Below are 14,966 nucleotides of genomic sequence, written 5' to 3'. Positions count from 1 at the left end.
AAGATCCTGATATTTTCTACACTAACCGATCAGGTACTAGGGACAAAGAGTACCTCTCGCTTGGTGTGGATAACTTGCCTCTCTTTGGAGGTCGAACTGCTGTCCAGGTATGACTTTTGATAGCTCGGATTTGTAATAGTAATATCAACTCTTCAGCATTATACATTTTTCAAATAAATAGATGCATTTGTGTAGATGTATAGTGATTACATGAAGAGTTTTAGAGCAAATATGTCAGACATTTTGAAAGCGGGAAGCCGGGAACCGTTGTTGACATTGAGGTAGGACTAGGCCCTGCAGGAGAGCTCAGATATCCATCATATCCTGAAACTCAAGGATGGGTTTTCCCTGGCATTGGAGAATTTCAGGTGAGATAAAGAATAGTTTGTTCGACTATAGTTGTCCATCGTATCATACTATACAGTTATCACCATGGACCTCAAATGGACAATTTTTTTTTATTATTAATTTTTTTTTTTTTTTTTTTTTTAAGTTATACTTAAGCCCCCTACTATAAAGAGGCAAGTTTTCTGGTTAAGTCGTGTGTAAGAGGGACCTGCCGAAGATTTCAGATGGACGTGAACAACTATAAATATGTTTATGTGTTTTGCTAGTTTTGGAATTTATTGTTTCTCTTGTAATTAGGGATGCAATTTGTAGATTGTACAATTTATTGTTCAGATTGATAGGCCTCCACCCTTGTTTCAGGTTTAAGTAAATCAACCGAGTCCCATGCATTCTAACAGAAGAATCATGCTATGATTGCAGTGCTATGACAATTATTTGAGACTAGATTTTAAGGTGGCTGCAACCAAGGCAGGACACCCAGAATGGGACCTCCCAGATGATGCAGGAACATACAATGACAACCCCGAGAAAACAGGATTTTTCAAATCAAATGGGACTTACCAGACAGAAAAGGGAAAGTTTTTCTTAACATGGTACTCTAACAAGCTAATATACCACGGGGATCAGATACTTGAGGAAGCCAACAAAGTCTTCTTGGGATGCAAAGTCAAAATCGCTGCTAAGGTACGTGTTATTCGCATAAGCTTAATATGTATGTACGTGAAATTACTTATAATATCCGAAATATAAAGTTCGACTTGAGTCACAACTACCGTAAGAAAAAGGTGATATTCCACGACGGTCTTTATGAATGTCATGGTAATCTTTAATGACAGCCTGATACAAGGCTGTACTTTATTTGTCATGGATGGACATCTAGTCTAATTTTGCGCTGTGTTTCACAGCACACTAATTTTCCTGTACAAACAGGTTTCTGAAATTCACTGGTGGTACAAGGATGAGAGTCATGCTTCTGAGCTAACATCAGGATATTATAACCTGGTTGGAAGGGACGGATACCGGCCAATAGCAAGGATGTTGGCCAGACATTATGGAACCTTAAATTTCAAGTGTCTTGAAATGAGAGACAGTGTCTGTATAAAAGGGCAGGATCCTCAACACCATTATGAGCACCCAATCATAGGATAGGAGTCACCTCATCGTGTATTTTAGCCTCATCTCTATGTATATTCAACTACTATGTGATTGTTCCTCGTTTTAATTGGTGATTTTCCATGAATTATACAAAATATTTTTTATTATTATTATTATTTTTTTTTTATATATACTTGCATAAGCTGAATATCAGAATAAACCATGAATTACACAAAATCATGCACATATATATACCCATGTCATTTATTTATTTATTTATTTATTTATTTATTTATTTATTATTATTATTATTATTATTATTATTATTATTATTATTATTATTATTTTAACACTGGCATAAGCTGAATATCAGAATAATCAATACATGATTAATTTACTTGGGAGAAAAATGTGAGACAATAGCATCCTACCGTTCCAACAAGTCACAAGAGAGGTTTATAAGTATTTGCTGTTAACTCTAATTTACATAAAGCATTCTTGACCTCCAACGGATACATAGACAATTTTAGTATATTAATTTACTAAACGGTCAAAATTCATTGAAATTTCAATGAATCCACAAGTATTATTCATTTATCCACTACTCGTCTCGATCATTTTAAAGATTTCATTTCGATCTATTTAAAGATTAAACCATTTATAAATTCTTTCCTAATGGAGGCTTAAAAATATATCATTTACTAAAACTCGTTTTATTCGGCCTAAAACCCGTCTCCACCCACGGCATTATGTTATATGGTTAATAATGTAAATGACATTCTTTTTAATGGAAGATCGAAGTAGATTATCCACATTGATCTACCATAATATCATCTACTGATTATTTAGTTCTATCAGTTAGGTCTAGTCCCATCTGCCAAACATAACCTAAACAGTTAATAAATTATAAGCTAACTTTTGTTATCTTAACTGCTGTTGCATGGGATACAGGTGTGATTTGGGAGTTCGATTTTGAAGTAATTTTCCAGTTCAGGCCATTGGTTTCGATCCTTACATTGTGGAAATATGCCATAATTTTTGGATCATCTGAAAGTGTGGTGCTGGTGCTTCAACTTCTCTTGAAAAGAGAGAAAAAGTTTAATCCATCTCTAAATAAAATATGCAAAAACGTATAAAACAGCCGAATTCAAACCCAAATAAAAAAATATAAAACTAACTCCAAGTTGATAGAGTACATATAAACTAGTACACGTAAAACGATTGGAATTTGCTAAGAAGCCTTCATTTCTTCGTAAAAGGCATTTTCGACCAACACAGGAAACAAAAAGGAACACTGCACTATTACCCAAACAATGAATTACAGATTGTAAGAAAAGAATGAAAAGGAAAAAGAAAAGAAAATATATCTGTACACAAGAATTAAGAGTGGAAGTAGCATAAGCAAAAATAATCACCAATTCTGAGATGGGGCAGCTGCAACTAAAACCGAACCATCTGAAAATAAGTGTACCTAGGCAGATAAACAACAAATCCTAATGCCACTTCCATGATATGCCCGCAAAAATTTCACCAATCCCACATGGCCTGGAATTAGAATATTGGATGTCTGAGCTTTAACCAATGTATCATCTCCTTGTCAACTGGAGCCTCCTGTAAAATGGAGTCTAACATAGGACTGCCAACAACTCTAGGAGAATTCTTGAATGACCAAATCCGATCCTTTGGCCATGGTCTCTGAGGTTGTTTCTCCTGGAGATGAAGAAAACGTGATTCAATCAAGAGCTCATAAATAAATTGTGAAATGTTCAAAGACAAACAAAAACTCAATACCATATCCATGCATTGAATTAACAAATGAAAGGATAGATAGAGTGGGGGTGCTCCCTCTGTTTTTTCCCCCCTTTTTTTGTTCTTCGAAGTTTGGGGAAAAAGTGGAGGCCAAACATGAGGGGAGGTGAATTTAACTGGACAAAGCTTACCATTCTAGCAAGCATAAACTTCAGTGTCCTTGGGCCATAAACACGTTGGTGTGACGGCTTCTGAAGTTTGGCATAAAAGGAACCAACATCCGGTAAAGATAAGCAACCCCTGCTAGCTTGAGCTAGGCTAGAATCCGGATCAGCATTAGCTTGATTGTGCCAAAATATCAGCTGACCTAAACAATAAGTCTCATTGTATGTTTTACAATATTCGTGAATGCCGGACCCCAATTTATCAGCATACTTGGGACCAAGGTCAAGTGGACTGATGTAAACAGGTGGGGAAGTTATAGTCTTATATTCCTGCAAGATGACTTGAATTAGATCTAGAAAAAATCAGAAAGCCTCAAGAGGCAAGAGCTTTTCGTATAATTTCGGCAGAATACAAATACTCACTCTTATTCTGAAAAAATATTTTGTGTAAGCATATATATGAATCAAGTCAGCAGCAGCATCATGCCGACATTTGTACGTACAAGGAAGACCGCGGACCTCATCTCTCAACCTGAACCAGGGAGGTTAAATCAGTCGTGAAGAAAATGTTTCAAGATCAAAGACACTGGACGTCATAAAATAGTTCGTGTAGTTTACCATAGCAAAGACTTCCGAAGCTCAGTCTCTACATCACCAGAGCCAGAAGGATCATGGGCACGAATATTGGCCTTGAGGTCTCTCAAGGCACCATCTTCTATATGAGGAGCCATGCATTGGATGAGTTCCTCCACAACAGATGATTCTCCTTTCCAAACGTATGAAACTGCTGCTTCAGGGCTAAGCCTCTCCAGTGGAGGGGGGGCATTCTTTGGGTCACCAAAAACACATCTCATGACATACCTCACCTGTTTGTTCACAGAAAATACAAAATAATTTCAACTTCTTACTCCATTACCTGACTTTCTTCTAGATATTGATAGTTTCTTATTTAGGGGTTAGGGAATTTGCTTTAACAAATAAGCAAACCACCCACCTTGTCTAGAGTAAGAGCCAAATTTTGAAGCCTTTGGTTGTAGACACCCTCGGCCTGTGGCAACCAAAATTATTAACAATACCAATATTAGTAACTAACTCCCAGAATATCTTAATGCACAGGGTAACCCCGCACGCTAGACAGAGCATTTACCTGAACCTCAGCATCACCTCTCTCAATCTCCAGGCTTACATCTGCAAAGTATTTCTTCTTTTCTTCAACATTATGCCTCAAAATCACGTCAGGAAGTTTTGTCCTCTCAAAATTGATAAACCTCACCTANAAAAAAAATAGGTGAAATAAAATTCATGAATGCATTAAATTATCTGAGTCCCAACCCCCAGCCCTGAACTTATGATATTCCAAATGGCAAAACTGGGAACTTCCTCAGTTTGTTAACTTTCTGAAACCCAAAATCTTCTCCTCTCATGCTTCTTATTTAAACAGCTGCAAAGGTTTAAGCAATCCTCTAACTAACAGAAAAATATGCAATTTCTATACCTTTTGGAAAGCCCCTTCCCCAGTTAAATTCAGATAACTCCCACGGCAAACCTGGCTGCCACATAAGCAAACAGAAGCTTCGTACTCTTCCTTACTCTACAACAATGGCATTAAAAATCAATCAGTACAACAGTACACTAACCGCTAAGCTGTCAAGCTTCAGAAAAGCTTCACATGATGTCAACATTTACCTCTGTAACAGAATTGTAGTCAAAGGAGATCTCTTCACCATATGCAATGGGTCTAACCGAGTAGATCCCAATCAGGTATTGACCGTCAACAGCAGTAACCCTATTATCATGAAAAGGGATGATAGCTTGGTTAATAATGCGACAGATCTTCATATGATAGAATTACTTCTTATCATGAAAAGTAAACAAAAAATGATCTTATGGTCAGAGAAAATTAACTTCTTATGACATTCACACAAGATTTCAAGATTAAAACATTTTTTACCAAATTATATGAGAGAAAACAATAAAATGGTGATGCAACCTAAATCCTTGATGGCCAATCAGCTGTGTCGAAATGACAGAGAATACAAGATTACAGGTCAGTATACGCAAAAACACCCCCTTTCTGCTAACAGATTTTCATCAGCTTTAAAAACCAATCAAACTATTATATAACGCCCCCAGAGTAGAACGGAATACATAACTAATTTTTCAGACATAAGAACTTACTTTGCTTCACAATTAGGTCTACATGAGTGACAAATTCGGCTTGCATAGTTTGCCTTGTGCATTGCATCCACAACTACTAAATCATACCCGTCAGCATCACCCTGCCACAAAAAGATAATAAATAAGGTCCAACCATTATGAGGCAAGAAGAAAGAAGCAGCAAAAAAATCAAACAACAAATCTGAATTAGGAAACTTGATCAAATTTAAAATACCTTTGGCCTCTCAAGATATATGTTGTAGAACTCCGGTGCTGGATCTTCATTGTTTTTTTGCAATGAACGAATGCCATCTTGCTTTTCAAACCATTTCCAAGCAGGATAAACCTGTGATTATCAGAAAGAATAACTGACCATAAATTTTGAAAAAAAAAAAAAAAAAGGGGGTTTTCCTGGAATATGAATCAGAGTAGATTTACACGTAGATAAACACGACACTGAATGAAAAGGAAACAATTAACATAAATAATCAATGAGGATGCAAAATAACTATCAGGACATAACAGTTCAATTCACACAATTCAAGGGAAGAACGTGCAGAAGCACATTAACATCATTCCATAAATCATCAAGGAGATGAAAACTATCCAGAACTTAATCCCTAGACACGACATTGTACTTTACCTCTCCCAGAAACTCAACAACAAAATCATCCTCACTGAAGCCACCTTCTTTGTTGCAAACAACACCAAGCCCCTTTTAGAAAATAGAAGGTCAAGAAAATAAAATTAGATATACTCAAAGCAACCAAATGAGCATCTAAAACAAGATATTGTGCAGGGTGAGGAAAAGACATATTGAACAATACAACTAAATAATAATGTAATAAACCTTTCTATAAGCAACGTAATTGTCCTCCGGACGACTATCAATGGCCTTCAAAATGAACTGGCATAGTCTCACAGTTCTCCTGTCATTTTCTTCCTCTCCAGTTTCTAGTATCTCTTGAAATACAGGTTTCAAAGGATAAATCATAGGAGTGTTGCCAGTGCCAGTGAAGTGTCTGGCCTGCTTGTTGAGTGTACATAGGAGAACATCTTCGATAAACACATGCTTATCAGTAAGAGACCAGTCCGATTCTTCCGGCATGGAATCCAGAAGAAGATTATGAGTGTATGGATCTATCCCATACACTTCTTGTTCTATCACCTCATCTCCCAGGAATTTTCTTGGTTTATAATCCTTCACTTCAGGAATTTCCATATCCGACTCCTCAGTGCCATTTCTTTGTGCATTAAGCTTCTCAGCATAATCGTCAGGTAGAGAAGCCTGCATCTTTCTTTTCACTTCATCCTCATCCGCAACAATTACATAGTGATCAATGACTTCATACTTTCGGGTAACAGGTGGAACAAGGCTAGACTTTGTCATGCGAGCACCCCATTCACGTTCATCAGCCCAGGAATCAAACCCATCATCAGGAGTAAAGTATGTATGCCCTCTGGACTCTCCCGTCCCACCTTCTGACTGCAACTCCAAGTCACTTTCAGTATCTGATGCGGAGGTCTCACTGTCAGTCATGCTTTCACCAGAAGATTTGTCAAGATCACTAGATGTGTCACTCCCCGAGTCAATAGATTTCTTGTTTAATTTGGATAAACGCCTTCTAATTTCTCGATCAGATGCGTAGTCTCCATAATCAGAAGCATCATTAATGAATGAGGAACTATTATTCCTATGCAAGTACTTCCTTTCAGACACCCTACTCAGATTCTTCTTATACTTTGACGAGGTGGAGGAAAAACCTGGAGGTGAGCCATCTTTCCAAGACTTCATTATCGCATCTCTTTCATGAGACAACTTCGAACCTTTTTCCAAGTTCATAGCTAGACGGATAAATAATGTAATGATTCGGTTCATATCTCTGGAATCACCACGATTTTTCACTCTGAAATCATGAAAAAATCATTAAAATTAAAAGAAAACATCAAGAACTAGTTATAGATATGCATTGAGTGACAAAATTATGGCACATACAGTATTACAAATTAATTGTACGCACATATGTGACCCCTTCAACCCACTCCCAGTAACCCAAATTTTAAAGAACGGAGACAAAACAGGAAAGTAAAGCGAAGTAAAACTATATTGAGCACCTCTGGGGCACCAGAATTCAGACTAAAATGGAGGCTTATACAATTCAAAGCATCAAACACTGTGAAACTAGCATTAACATAGAAAACTTACTTAATCGCATCCCGGCACATCCGGCTGATATCTTCTTTGACATAATTCAAGCCACGACTAGCATAATAACCATTTTTCATTCTATTCTCAATCTCAGCAACCTGATCATATTGGTTTTAGAAGCACGTTCACAGGAATATCCTAGATGAACAAATAGATAATATAAAAACAAACAAAATAAAAAGTAATACCTTAGGCTCAAAGAATTCAAAAGTGTTCTCCTTCATGATGTCCCTTAGGCTTAAAACAATAAATTTCTCCATCCTCTTGAACCCATTTTCAAATTTTTTCATGGCTAAGCGTCTCAATTGAGCATCCCTCGAGAGGATAGATGATGACTTTCTAGCATCAAATAGCTTTGAACGCTTATACAAGCTTCGACGAAAAAACTGATTTGCAGAGTTTCTTTTATCCAAACTTTCTAAATATTCTTTCAATCCACTGGAATCTTCCATTTTACTATCCAGCCCACTATATGGTTTAGAAGCTGATGAACTTTTATCGGTTATGTGAGTTAGACTCCTAGTTTTTACATTAGTCCGGCTCCTGACCCAATTAATATTTGGAAATTTACAAACCAAATCTTCTAACTGAGAACACCCTCTAATATCTATAGATGACAAATAAGGAAATGACAGAAGAACTTCTTCAAGCGTGCCAGAAGTAATGCCAGTACAACCACGTAGGAACAAGGAAGTTATTTTTTCTTTGTTGTAATCATTCTGCAAATAATGGGAAACATTAATCTCACATTAAATAAAAAAGAATTAAATATCTTGAATCCCAATCTCCATTAACATAATAAAGGAAAAAATGAAATGAAAGAAAAATCTCAAAAGACATGCCACATGCCCATAAAAATATATACAAGTAAAACTAACCATTATTTTCAAGATCATGGAGTCAGTGCAATCTGGGGCGATGGCAAGAAAATCAACCTGTCGAGAAATATTTTTATAAAACTTAACCACAGATTGCCAGTGCTTGCAAGTCAAAGCGGCATTAAACAACGACTTAAGATCAGCACTAAGGAAATGAAATATTCTTGCAAGCACATGACCATCCAGTAGATCCCAGCCTCCCCTCTTAATTTCCAAATCTGTTTCATCTCCTTTGCAGAAAGTCACATTGCCACATAAATCATCAAACATGCATTTGTCATTTGAAAAAAATGATGCATCTTCTTCCATCTCATCCTCTTCTTCACTTCCTTCAACCCTAGATCTTTTGCTCGGACGAAAATTATCTGCAAACATGATGGAGAAAAATTATATAATATAATAAAAATAAATACATTACAAAATGTGTGAAAGGACCCAAAATGAAAAACTGTAAGACCCAAAAAGGTAGAACTTGCACAAGTCTAAGTACAATGTTGATGACAAACAGATGACAAAGAAAATACAAAAGGTAATTTTTTGTTATATCAATACCTGATAGGTAAGTATGTTTGTCCATCTCTTTCTTCAACTGTCTGGCATTGATCCATGGATCTAGGAATTCATTTATAGCTGCAGCAAACTCCCGACTCTTGTATGATTTCATGACCAATTCATGAAGCTTTCCTCGAGTATACCCAATGAACTGTGGATGCAAGTCATGGAATTTAGTGGAAACTGAGAGGCTTCCATTTGATATAGCCTGTAATTCTGACAGAGAAGCTCCAGAAGTATCAGTAGATGCTACAGTATTATCTTTTTCAAACCTTCTAGCAGGCTCAGGGACTTCTCCAGTAGAGGTAATTGGGACCCAAATTTTATCATGCTTTCTAAAAACACTGCTATGATTCTCTATTACACTTTGATCTGCCAGTACTTGCAGCTCTGAAAATGATAAAGGTCCTTTTTCATGCCCAGCACCATCTAGGTAGTACCAATCACCCATATGTAACTGTAACTCATCTGCTCTGCAGAGGCGGTTGTTTGGTAAACTAAAGGATGCACTGCTCTTCCAAGAACCCTGTGAGTCTTGCTCATTCAGGCTCTTTGAGTGACCATCTTCTGATGACCTCTTTGTTTCAACAATTACAGAATATGGCCGTGAGGACCTTGATGAGTGTTTTTCCTTTACTCTACTTTTCATGCGAGGCTCAGAAACAAATGAACCATAGTCTTTGACAACACATGCATTGATCCTGATCACCGGAAGCATTATGCCTTTCAATCCCCTAACAGAGGTAAATTTGGTTTGAGTTAGTCTGCTTGCACTGCTAGGTTCATTCAATTCATCTGGTGAGGTAAAGGCCCATGGTGGGAGGTCAAGTCTTCTGCCCTGGGAAGGATGGTACAATTCATCTTTCTGCTGCCAACGAGGGTCTTCATGGCCAGATTTTGGCATCTGGCATAGAGGATAGCCATCATTGAGAACAAGCTTCCTCTTCCAAGATTTATCTTGAGAAACTTCATCGTTCCTCTTCCAATCCCCACCCTTGCATGACCATTGGCCAGAAAACCATTCACCAGTGTGTATACAAGCAGAAGCATTATCCTTCTCAGATGGGGCCAGCATTATGGAGCTTGATTCTGCAGTGTCTTGCAGTGAAAATTCAGAAATACCATATGAACCATCGCCACTTTTTTCCTCACTTTGTTCACCTTTGTGAAGTTGACACCAAGTGAAACCTGCAAATTCTCCAAATAAGTTCTTCCATAGAAAAGCACCAAGCGCATACCAACCATTTATACAAATAGATTTTACTGCAGCATGTCATTCAATACGTAGAAGTCTCATATCTGAGAAATGTTTATCCTTATGAAGACTCAAAGATTCAAATTATATAACAGGAACTTTCACCTAAAATGGCAATCCAAATACAACCTTAAGCAATTTTTGTGCATAATTTAAAAATCAAAAGAAACCACTGGGACCTTCCAATATTATTGTTCAGAAGCTTCAGAAAAATGTGGGAAAATGTCATATTACTAGTACAGTAATAAAAAGATAATAAATCAATACTTTTTAAGTAAGCCAGAAGGCCACTCAGATATCCAGGCAACATGTCACCTACGAAAGAATTTGCTATAGTCCAACTTCATTTGTAATTAAAAGAGCAAAATCTCCATAAATCCAAACAGTGGAACCACTGGAGCAATATCAGCCAACAGAGCAGCTTAAATAAGTTATAACTATGCTGGTCACCTTAAAGAGAATGTGAATAAATGGGATAAAGAAAAATACAAAACAACGTACCTTCAATATATCCACTTCTCTCCCACTCCCCAGGCCTAAACGTCATTTGCAACACTTCTGGTAGAAAATGCCTTCATTAGCTCCGAAACATAAAATCAATTATAGAGGAAAAATGGAAAACCATTTTAAGAAACAGAAGCAGATTCACTGCCCAAATTAAAGAGAATGTGAATAAATGGGATAAAGAAAAATACAAAACAACGTACCTTCAATATATCCACTTCTCTCCCACTCCCCAGGCGTAAACGTCATTTGCAACACTTCTGGTAGAAAATGCCTTCATTAGCTCCGAAACATAAAATCAATTATAGAGGAAAAATGGAAAACCATTTTAAGAAACAGAAGCAGATTCACTGCCCAAATTTCAGTCAGATAATTTTAACTGTAATGTGAATTTTAAATATATAACTGTAATATATATTTTAAATAGTTCACATAAAGTAGTAAATTGCCAGGTGTAAAAAATTGAAGGAGGTACTTTTTTATTATTTAATGCCACCTGGCATAACACAATAGTAACTCAAAACCTATTTAGGGTAGAATAGTCATTATACAAATGAAAGGAGAATATTAGCTTACCTCCAACAGTCTCAAGTTCCTTGCCAGGAAGTAATTCAACACCCTCTAACAGTGCTCCAACTCTTTCATCAATATGTAGATCGTCCAAATGCTCTGATACAGATGAATTGTCCTCGGAGTAGAATATTGGATCTGAAGAAAAGGCCACTGATGGCTCACCAGCGAGACTACCAGAAAGTGCCAAATTCCCATTATCTGCCAACACATTACCAGGAGCCTCAGGAGGGCTCACCAGCTGAGTAACTTTATCCGAAACAATTGAAGGGAAATTCGCAGTAACCAATGGGGAAACTGCATTTTCAACTGTTACCCACCTGTCGCTATCAAAATGCTTGATTAAGTGGTCAGATACCAGATATCCTTCCTCAACAATTTTTTTTAAATCAGACAATTTGGAAGGCCCCCGTTCTGCACCAAAATGATCCAGGTAGTACCACTTTCCAGTGGCCGCATCTGCTATCACTGAGACATGTGGAGGTGTGTTGCAGATATCCATATCTTCTTCCATGGACGTCAGCTCCTCAGTAGCTCCATTTTCCAGAAGAGATTCTTTGCCCTTTAAAATAGGACTTTCAGAAGGCCCTTCTAGGTGAGAGTCATGGCTAATAGTTTTATCATTGGAGCCATTCTCAACATCCAAATTTCGTATATCTTGTAACTCATTCGCTGAAACTTGCGAATCTTTCCCACCAGAATCCTTCTGATTATGCTTTCGTTCTTGTCCCTTTCTTTCATAATGATTCGACCGCGTCTCGCTTGATCCACTTCTCCAGTTTGTTTCCCTGTGATCACTGGACCTACCATGATCAAATGGGGACTGCTCCAAGAAAGTTGGAGTCCGAGTCTTTCCATCGTGGCTTCGTCCTTGATCGTAAGAGGAATGCTCCACATAGCTAGGGCTTCGATATCTGCGATCATAGTAACGATCATAGGGAGACCTACTTCTGTCGTAGTGATGACTCCGATCATAGGGAGACCTACTTCTGTTGTAGTGATGGCTCCGATCATAGGGAGACCTACTTCTGTCATAGTGATGGTTCCGATCATAAGGGGACCTATCAGGACGGGCTGGGGTCCGATCACAATTATCCTGGTTGCGGGCCCGATCTCGTGGGGACCGCTCAGAATGACGTGGGCTACTATTTTGCCTGTCATAAACTGCTCTAGATGACTCAAGATGCCTAGAAGAATACCTTTCAGTAGGAATGTTCCGTGATGAAGTAGCATTTTTACTCTGTCTCTCAACAAAATGGCCAGAATGGTACTCTGAAGAGTACATAGAGCGACTACCCTCATCAGAAAGCTTTCGGCTTTTTGAATTAGAGTAGATATCATACTCACCACGGTACTTCCTGTCAATGCTATCTGAATCATTACCATGTCGCTTTGCACGATTACCAGAGGAATAGTCTCTTGCATGATTCTTACCGTTATTGAGGTCATTCTTGTAGAAACTTTCCGCATCCACAACTTTGGAACTGATCCTCAGATTCCTGTCAGCTTCATGTCTAGAAATAGACTTCTTTGCATGCGGATTACTCCCACCACTTCTATTAAACTCTTTCCCAAATGGATACTTACCGGATGATGGCGGTGTCCACTCACGTTCACGATGACCTTTCCACCCCTTTTCTTTTGAAGGTGGTGGCGACCATTCACGGTCACCTTTCCAACCCCTTCCTTTACGGGACTGTTGAGTCCACTCATGTTCACGGTCAACCTTCCATCCTTTTTCCTTTAAAGAAGCTGGCGTTCGTTCATGCTCAAATTTCCACCCTTTTACCTTTACAGAATCGTATCTTCGTGACTTTGAGTAGCCATAATCATCAACTCGAAATTCAATCTCACTTCTGCGCCATCTGTCAGGTACAAACTCCCCTTTCTCCAATTCATCCATTGATGACCTCCATTCATCCCTATCTACTTCACCACCACCCTTTCGCCACCTTGGAGTAACGAACTCGCTCTTTTCAAACTCACCCTTAATCTCATGTTTCTTTTCCGGTTTTTCGGGAACAAACTCGTCATTCTCAATGGGCAAAGTTCCCAATTCACCTTCCTCCACTTCGTCTTTATTATTACTGCAAACTTCACCATTGCCACCATTCTCAACTTCTTTATCACGGCTAATATTCTTCAAACCCAATTCACCTCCCCTTTCTTTTTTTCCTTTCATTTTTGGACTCATTCTGAGTGAAGACTTTGAAGAAGAATTGAGCTCGGCGTTGCCATTGGTCTTGCCTCCGCAAATTAAAAACTTATCCATAACATGCTGTGAAGGCACGCATGCAACACCGCCATCGCCCATGGAACGTCCCAAACAACTCCTTTTCCAATAAAACTCACGGTAACCAAACCTAATTCCGTTCTCCACCTGGGTTATCGATGCTCATACTGCTCCTTCACAATCCGCTCTTCACTTCAATGAACCCAAATCCTCCTCCGAATCCAAACCTAGAAAAAAAATCAGCAAAAATTATTAGGCCAAATTAAACATATTACAAATTACCAAATCAAAGCCAGAAATGTAGGGTTTTCAAAGATGAAACAAACAGATATATCGAAGGAGCTAGCTTCTTGAATCATAAAAGCAAATAACCAAAAAAATTGAATGGTGAAATGTAATGTCAAATTGAAGAGTCTAGGGTTTTGAATCTGAAAACTTACGAGTTGCCAATTACGGAGCCGAGTCTCGAGATCGGATAGCGCCCCGAAACTGGGTCGCAGTAGATTCAAATTGAGAGATTTCGAAGAAGAGAGAAAAACACCAGATCGATTGAATTGCTGAAGACGAATCTCTGTAAATCTTTCTCTCCGGTATCTGTCTCTGTATATAAAATGAGAGTTTTGAATTTTTTTTGGTAAATATTAATTTGTCTGAATTTGTTTTTGGGCTTTAGAAGACTTTGGGGCTTGGATTTATATTGGGTCAATGTTCATTTTTGACTAATTTCCATTTCTACCCTTTGGTTCTGTTCATTTATCCAAACAGATCCTTCAACTCCGAATACGTTGAAATTAGGGTAAAGTCGTGTATGTTTCTTATAACAACAAAAAATATGGGCTATTGACAAAATGGTAGATTCAGGATATAAATGTGAATGGTGTTGATTATCTAGCATAACAATACTTGTTAAATCATTTTTTTAAAAAATTATTTTCACGACAAGTACGGATGTTAGACATTGACCAAGGTTGTTAAGTTTCTGTTTGGTGGAAATTAAAATCAAATTTTTATTAAATTTTGATAAAAGATGGTGAAATGTGTAGTTGAAAAGTTGTAGATTCCATTAAATATGTGATTATAATTAACTGTTGACTTTAATTTAAATTAGAATCTAAATTTTAATTCGTATCAAACGGGAAAAAAAGTAAAATCTAGATTTTTCATTTAATGGCTCTGTTTGGCAGTGATTTTAATTTAAGTCAAAATCAATAATTAATTTTAACCACAAATTTTATGGGACTCGTAACTTTTC

At 37.6% G+C, this 14,966-nt stretch overlaps 2 protein-coding genes and 1 pseudogene across 2 annotated transcripts; 1 reads left to right on the top strand and 2 right to left on the bottom strand.

Annotated features, from left to right (window-relative positions):
• Positions 1 to 5: 5 nt before the first annotated feature.
• LOC111384929 lies at positions 6 to 1,536 on the top strand (annotated as a pseudogene).
• Positions 1,537 to 2,589: 1,053 nt separating this feature from the next.
• On the bottom strand, positions 2,590 to 4,780 carry LOC111384928 (histone-lysine N-methyltransferase ATXR3-like). The gene is made up of 7 exons (XM_023009276.1): positions 4,727 to 4,780; positions 4,504 to 4,629; positions 4,351 to 4,404; positions 3,975 to 4,222; positions 3,780 to 3,888; positions 3,384 to 3,686; positions 2,590 to 3,153 (listed from the first exon to the last, which is right to left on the bottom strand). Exons 1-7 carry the CDS (start codon positions 4,778 to 4,780, stop codon positions 2,995 to 2,997), a joined length of 1,053 nt encoding a protein of 350 aa, XP_022865044.1. The 3' UTR covers positions 2,590 to 2,994.
• On the bottom strand, positions 4,766 to 14,363 carry LOC111384930 (histone-lysine N-methyltransferase ATXR3-like). Its single transcript, XM_023009277.1, has 13 exons — positions 14,155 to 14,363; positions 11,488 to 13,941; positions 10,909 to 10,965; positions 9,153 to 10,340; positions 8,601 to 8,965; positions 7,911 to 8,441; positions 7,720 to 7,820; positions 6,364 to 7,420; positions 6,157 to 6,228; positions 5,749 to 5,859; positions 5,535 to 5,635; positions 5,043 to 5,142; positions 4,766 to 4,947 (listed from the first exon to the last, which is right to left on the bottom strand). The coding sequence occupies exons 2-13, from the start codon at positions 13,793 to 13,795 to the stop codon at positions 4,846 to 4,848; spliced, it is 6,093 nt and encodes a 2,030-aa protein (XP_022865045.1). The 5' UTR covers positions 13,796 to 13,941; positions 14,155 to 14,363; the 3' UTR covers positions 4,766 to 4,845.
• Between the last annotated feature and the right edge of the window lie 603 nt (positions 14,364 to 14,966).

This window comes from Olea europaea, unplaced genomic scaffold (genome assembly GCF_002742605.1).
Source record: "Olea europaea var. sylvestris unplaced genomic scaffold, O_europaea_v1 scaffold3049, whole genome shotgun sequence".
Classification (NCBI taxonomy): Eukaryota; Viridiplantae; Streptophyta; class Magnoliopsida; order Lamiales; family Oleaceae; genus Olea; species Olea europaea.
The sequence above is the reverse complement of the archived record's forward strand: the minus strand, read 5'-3'. Positions and strand labels throughout refer to the sequence as shown.

Excerpts from the sequence above, each read along its gene's own strand:
- LOC111384930 (XM_023009277.1), bottom strand. The coding sequence starts at position 13,795 with ATGGGCGATGGCGGTGTTGCATGCGTGCCTTCACAGCATGTTATGGAT. Across the intron at positions 10,966-11,487 it reads GGAACTTGAGACTGTTGGAG|AAGTGTTGCAAATGACGTTT; the intron begins GTAAGCTAATAT and ends ATTTTCTACCAG. Across the intron at positions 8,442-8,600 it reads CCATGATCTTGAAAATAATG|AATGATTACAACAAAGAAAA; the intron begins GTTAGTTTTACT and ends CATTATTTGCAG.
- LOC111384928 (XM_023009276.1), bottom strand. The coding sequence starts at position 4,780 with ATGAGAGGAGAAGATTTTGGGTTTCAGAAAGTTAACAAACTGAGGAAG. Across the intron at positions 4,405-4,503 it reads GAGGTGATGCTGAGGTTCAG|GCCGAGGGTGTCTACAACCA; the intron begins GTAAATGCTCTG and ends TGGTTGCCACAG. Across the intron at positions 4,223-4,350 it reads TGGCTCTTACTCTAGACAAG|GTGAGGTATGTCATGAGATG; the intron begins GTGGGTGGTTTG and ends GTGAACAAACAG.